This window comes from Montipora capricornis, chromosome 13, assembly GCF_036669925.1.
Source record: "Montipora capricornis isolate CH-2021 chromosome 13, ASM3666992v2, whole genome shotgun sequence".
NCBI classification, from domain to species: domain Eukaryota; kingdom Metazoa; phylum Cnidaria; class Anthozoa; order Scleractinia; family Acroporidae; genus Montipora; species Montipora capricornis.
The window spans coordinates 66,599-71,469 of record NC_090895.1 but is presented as its reverse complement, the minus strand read 5'-3'; the positions used below and the strand labels follow the sequence as shown (position 1 = coordinate 71,469).

The window sequence follows — 4,871 nt, the reverse complement described above, 5'->3', positions numbered from 1 at the left end:
TGTTGAAATGTTCTGCCAAAGCTCGAAACTGTGTCCATTCCACTGGAAAACGGAAGAATTTAGATTGTAAGTATTTCCATCCCAACGATTGGCGATAGCAATGTAATGTTTATCAGCGATCATAAAGTATTCGATGTCAAATGCTCCAATGGTGTCTATGGTCTGGTGAAGGGTAAAATTTCCAGCTGACTCGTTTAGTTTGTAGATGACACTACAATTATGCTTCTGAGCGAAGGCCATAAACAAACTTCCATCAATAGTGAACACTTCAACATCCCGGGCTGACTGTGTTGGCAGGTCTTGATATTTTGTGAAGTAATTCAATTTGCCGGTACAATCTTCAATTGATAAATAAAAGAAATGTCTCATTATTTTAAACCTCCGCACAATATTAAATAAACAGGATGATATTCCCCATGCATGTTCAATTTGCGCGAAGAAACTTTTTTTTTTCAAAAATGGTTACTTTTCACTATAGGTACGATTTCAGGAAGATACTCAGGCTTTATCCACGTGTTACTTATTAATCTGTTAATGGCATCAGTGCAGGTCTTGATAATTTGTTTAAGTGAATCAATTTGCTGGTTCAACCTTGATGAATAAAAGAATGTGGCTGTGTCGCTAGGGCGTTACCCATACAATATTAAAAAGCCAGGATAACATGAAAAAATTTCAGTTTTTCCCAAGTCAAGTTTGCTCTTAGAAATAAACTTTTTTAAAAAGTTTTATTTTTAGCTTTAGCACGATTTCGAAAGTGTTTCATTCGTTTCGGGAAGAACCCCAGATGTGATTTTTTTCGTTTCATTTACTGACCAGTAAATGGCGTCAGTGTCAAGTACGATGAACATTGTTGGCTTGCTTTAAAATGTATGAGTTTTTCGCGTTAAAGCAGTCCTGACCTGAAAGATTAGGATTTGCCGTTGACATATATTTTGCGTTAAATTGCTACCACGGCCAAAAAATCCATTCATTTTTTTCTTTGGAATTATGTTAACTTATCACTAATTGACCCAAGTTTGGAGCCTTGATTTCAAAAGACACCTGTTAATTTTAACTGGAATTTTCTTACTTAATGGTCCAACATTACTAACTTTAAAATCTCGAGAGAGCTGGATCGAGCAGAAAATGACGTCAAATTCTCAATGGCTCAAATAGTGCCCCTGTGACCAAAAATCAAATCTTGATTTTTCTTAGGATTTCAAAACTATGTTAACTAAACACTGACCAACCAAAGTCTTAAGCCTTGATCTCAAAAAAGACACCTGTTTTTTAAACTATAATTTTCTTATTATAATGGTCCGCCATTACTAACTTAAGTTCTGGAGGGAGCTGGACCGAGGAGAAAATGACGTCAAAGGCTCACTAGTTTAAAAATGCAATGCGTGTGTACGCTGCAGAATTAATATGCAGCATTGGAGTTTTGGGCTTAAGTTTTTCAGACTTTTGAACTCGTGTTTTGCATAAACAAGAAGCTGCATTTAAGCTAGTGAGTAAATGACGTCACTTTTCCCTAGATCCAACCCTCTGAGGTCCAATCAGTCAGTTTTGAACGTGTGTAATGGCGGACCTTTCACTCAAAGTAAACAGCCTTTGGATAAAAATTCAAAGCTCAAATTTTTCCCAGTCAGGTGTTAAGCAAACACACTTTTAAAATTTGAAAAAAAGGGAAGTGATTTTTTGAACATAGTAGCACTTTAACTCCTTGTGATTTCGCTCCAAACAGGCGGCACAAGTTGCATTAAGTTTCCCGAATTGCCATTTTTCTAATGGTTGATTCCTAGTGATTCCTGAGTAGTTCAAGTCCTTTTTTTCGGTGGGCGCTAACAGCTAGCTTTGCACTTTATATCGAAATTACGATTTTGTCCGTTTGCCCCCACAGAGGACTGCAACTACCAGGGACTCAGTGGGAACTTTAATACCATAGCAAAATGCGCCGTTGGCATTTGATTGTCCAGCGGCCGAGCTCATGAGAGGAATGGGTCTATTTAACAAATAGATTCCATGTTGCCGTGCGTCTGTTCAGTAATAAATAGATCACAGACGACAGCCGACTGTGTCACTGATGTTCTCACCACATTTGGAAGCCATTTGTGATCTATCAGTAAATATACGCACGTCAAAAGATATAATTTTTACCACAATTGCTTGTAATCTCGCAATCGGATTGGCTAATTGGCCGTTGTCGATAAGAGTCTAGACAACGCTGCTAGCGTCATGCACGCGGCAATTTGTCACGCAATGTAATAGCCAATCAGGAACCCTCATTTTGGGAAATAAACCAATCGTATTGCGAGAAAGTTATAGACAACGCTTGCTCTTTCTTTGTGTCATGAGTTTGGTCTCCCTCAGAAAGAAACACTTTCTTTGGCATTAATATTGCGGTAAAAAACAAATCGAAAGTGGTTCGGCGTTGGCTGCGCCTCGTGAGTCCACAACATTTTGACCACCGTGATGACAAATATCATTGTCGATAAGAGTACAGAGAACGCTGAACCCCTTTCGATTTGTGAATTATTACAATTATAAAATAAAGAATTAAAAGTTTTGATGATGACGTCAGCTTTGCGTTCGGCCTCTAATAGATCATAATGTGAGAAATCAATGCGTGTATTATTGAGCTTATTATATAAACCTTGATTGACCTAAGAAACTGGTTTGCATTCCTTTTTTGAAGAACATTTATTCTTGCATTAAAAAGCAAGTTGTGACCTCATCTCATGGATACACCCGTACCTCACACTAGTCTGTGGGAGGGATTAACACAGCTTAAATCAGACGCGGCGACAAGAGTGGTCTACGACAAGCCCGTGTTGTATCGGTCTCTGGAAAACACACGATGCTTTAATTTGAATGCTTTGAATTGTCCTACTACAGTCCACCCCTTTTGTTACTGACAAAAAATAATGGCTCAGCTTTAAACGAACTAGTGATTTTTCCAATACGGATAAAAGCAAGGAACACTACTGTTATTGTACCTGAACACGACCGTCCATCACCAGTAAAGCCTGTCTTGCATGTGCAGTTGAAGTTTCCAGCCGTATTTGCACAAGTTGCATTTTCATTGCAATCATGGATCCCGGTGCTACATTCATCGACATCTGAATACCAAGAAAGGATACAGGTACGCAATTAACGATTTCAAAGCCTTTTGATAAAAATCATCCAACAGTTGATCTTCGTTCACCATCACCACTGAACAAGCATGACTGTTTGAACAAGGCCTTAAGTTACGAATGTGGCCAACTACAAAAAAAAATACTCTCACATTTTAAATGAGAATTTATGCTTCTGACGAATAGTACGCCAAAAAATTTGCAGCTCAAAATGAACCAGTGATATTTCCTGGCAATACGAATAAAAGTAACACTTGGCTATTGTACCTGAACATGACCGTCCATCTCCAGTAAAGCCTGTCTTGCATGTGCAGTTGAAGTTTCCAGCCGTATTTGCACAAGTTGCATTTTCATTGCAATCATGGCTCCCGGTGCCGCATTCATCGACTTCTGAATACCAAGAAAGGATACAGGTACTCAGTTAACAATTTCAAACTTTGATAAAAATTATCCATTTAACACTTTGACCTTCTTTTACTATCATTAACTATGATGACCGTTTGAACGGGGAGTGAATGACCACGACCAAAGGAAAGACCATCCTATTTCATTTGAAGATTGATGTTTCTGACAAAAAACAAAGGCTCAGCTCAAAACGAACTCTCTGTGTTTATTCCCAATACCGTGATAAAACGAGGAACACCACTTATTTTGCACCTGAACATGACCGTCCTTTTTTAAACGCATTTCTGCTTTCTCAGAACCTCTTCTTTCCTTTTTTAACCTAGTGGCTGCCACTCTTAGACATTGTACGTTTTTAAAAAAGCAACAAACGTTTTCCTGTCTTTACCGTTTTCGCAGCTCCTGTAAATCCTGATGGACACTCACATACATAATTCTTGTCGGTGTATCCCAAAAGACATTTTCCATTGTTGAGGCATGGATTATAACAGCAAGGATTCTGATAAGGCAAGATAATCGTAATATATTGAACTCAGTTCAGATCACGGATTTCCTTGGCTCAAATTTATCAGTCGCGAGATATTTGTTGTCTTACTTTTTGTTTTGCTTTCCCTGTTATCATTTTCCCAATCGTTTCCCAACCAAGTAGTAGATTAAGATATTGAAAAATCGTCATATAGCTATGTCATTTCCATGCAATTTTGGTGCGCTATTGGTGCGTTTAATTAGTTTCACATCCCATATACGAAACACTTTAATTCGGTAAGTAAAAGCTGAGAAAAACTGAGATTTATAGCCTGGCATATAAAGGGAAGCCATACATTCCCTTTCAGTTCAGCTGAGAAGGGTGAAATCGGGCCCAAAATATTTTGATTTCAATTTATCATGAGATACCTTTGCGCCTCTGTATGTCCAACCCTGCCTTGGCTTGAGATCTTCCGGGTGCTGGCAGTGGTCCGAATCACTCAGTTCACAGATGACGCTGTTTGGAGATTTTTCGCTGCCAATGTTGACAGACACACATTTGTTATCCATGAGACACCAACGCTCGCATTGGTCCTTTCCCACAGAGATATTCATAAAGACGTGACTTTCCAAGTGTTGACCCCATTGTACAGGCAGAAAGTGGAATGCTCGACAGGAAAGATCTATGAACAATGGCACAAGGTACGCGTAAGACAAATGTTGCTATTTTAACACACATTCCGAAGATCCCAAAAATTGGCTACATTCATAATAGCAAACCTCACTTTCGGCTTGAAATAGTGCTTTGCAGATTTTTGTTTTTTGAGGAATTCTCCGGCGTGCGGAATAAGCCGGCCATAGCAAGTCTTACCACTTGGAGAAACTAGTCTT

The 4,871-nt window shown here is 38.8% G+C and overlaps 1 protein-coding gene across 1 annotated transcript; it reads right to left on the bottom strand.

Moving 5' to 3' along the window:
- Nucleotides 1-221: 221 nt before the first annotated feature.
- LOC138029697 (uncharacterized) lies at nucleotides 222-4,654 on the bottom strand. The gene is made up of 5 exons (XM_068877441.1): nucleotides 4,410-4,654; nucleotides 3,904-4,014; nucleotides 3,381-3,503; nucleotides 2,976-3,098; nucleotides 222-338 (listed from the first exon to the last, which is right to left on the bottom strand). Exons 1-5 carry the CDS (start codon nucleotides 4,593-4,595, stop codon nucleotides 321-323), a joined length of 561 nt encoding a protein of 186 aa, XP_068733542.1. The 5' UTR covers nucleotides 4,596-4,654; the 3' UTR covers nucleotides 222-320.
- Nucleotides 4,655-4,871: the final 217 nt, after the last annotated feature.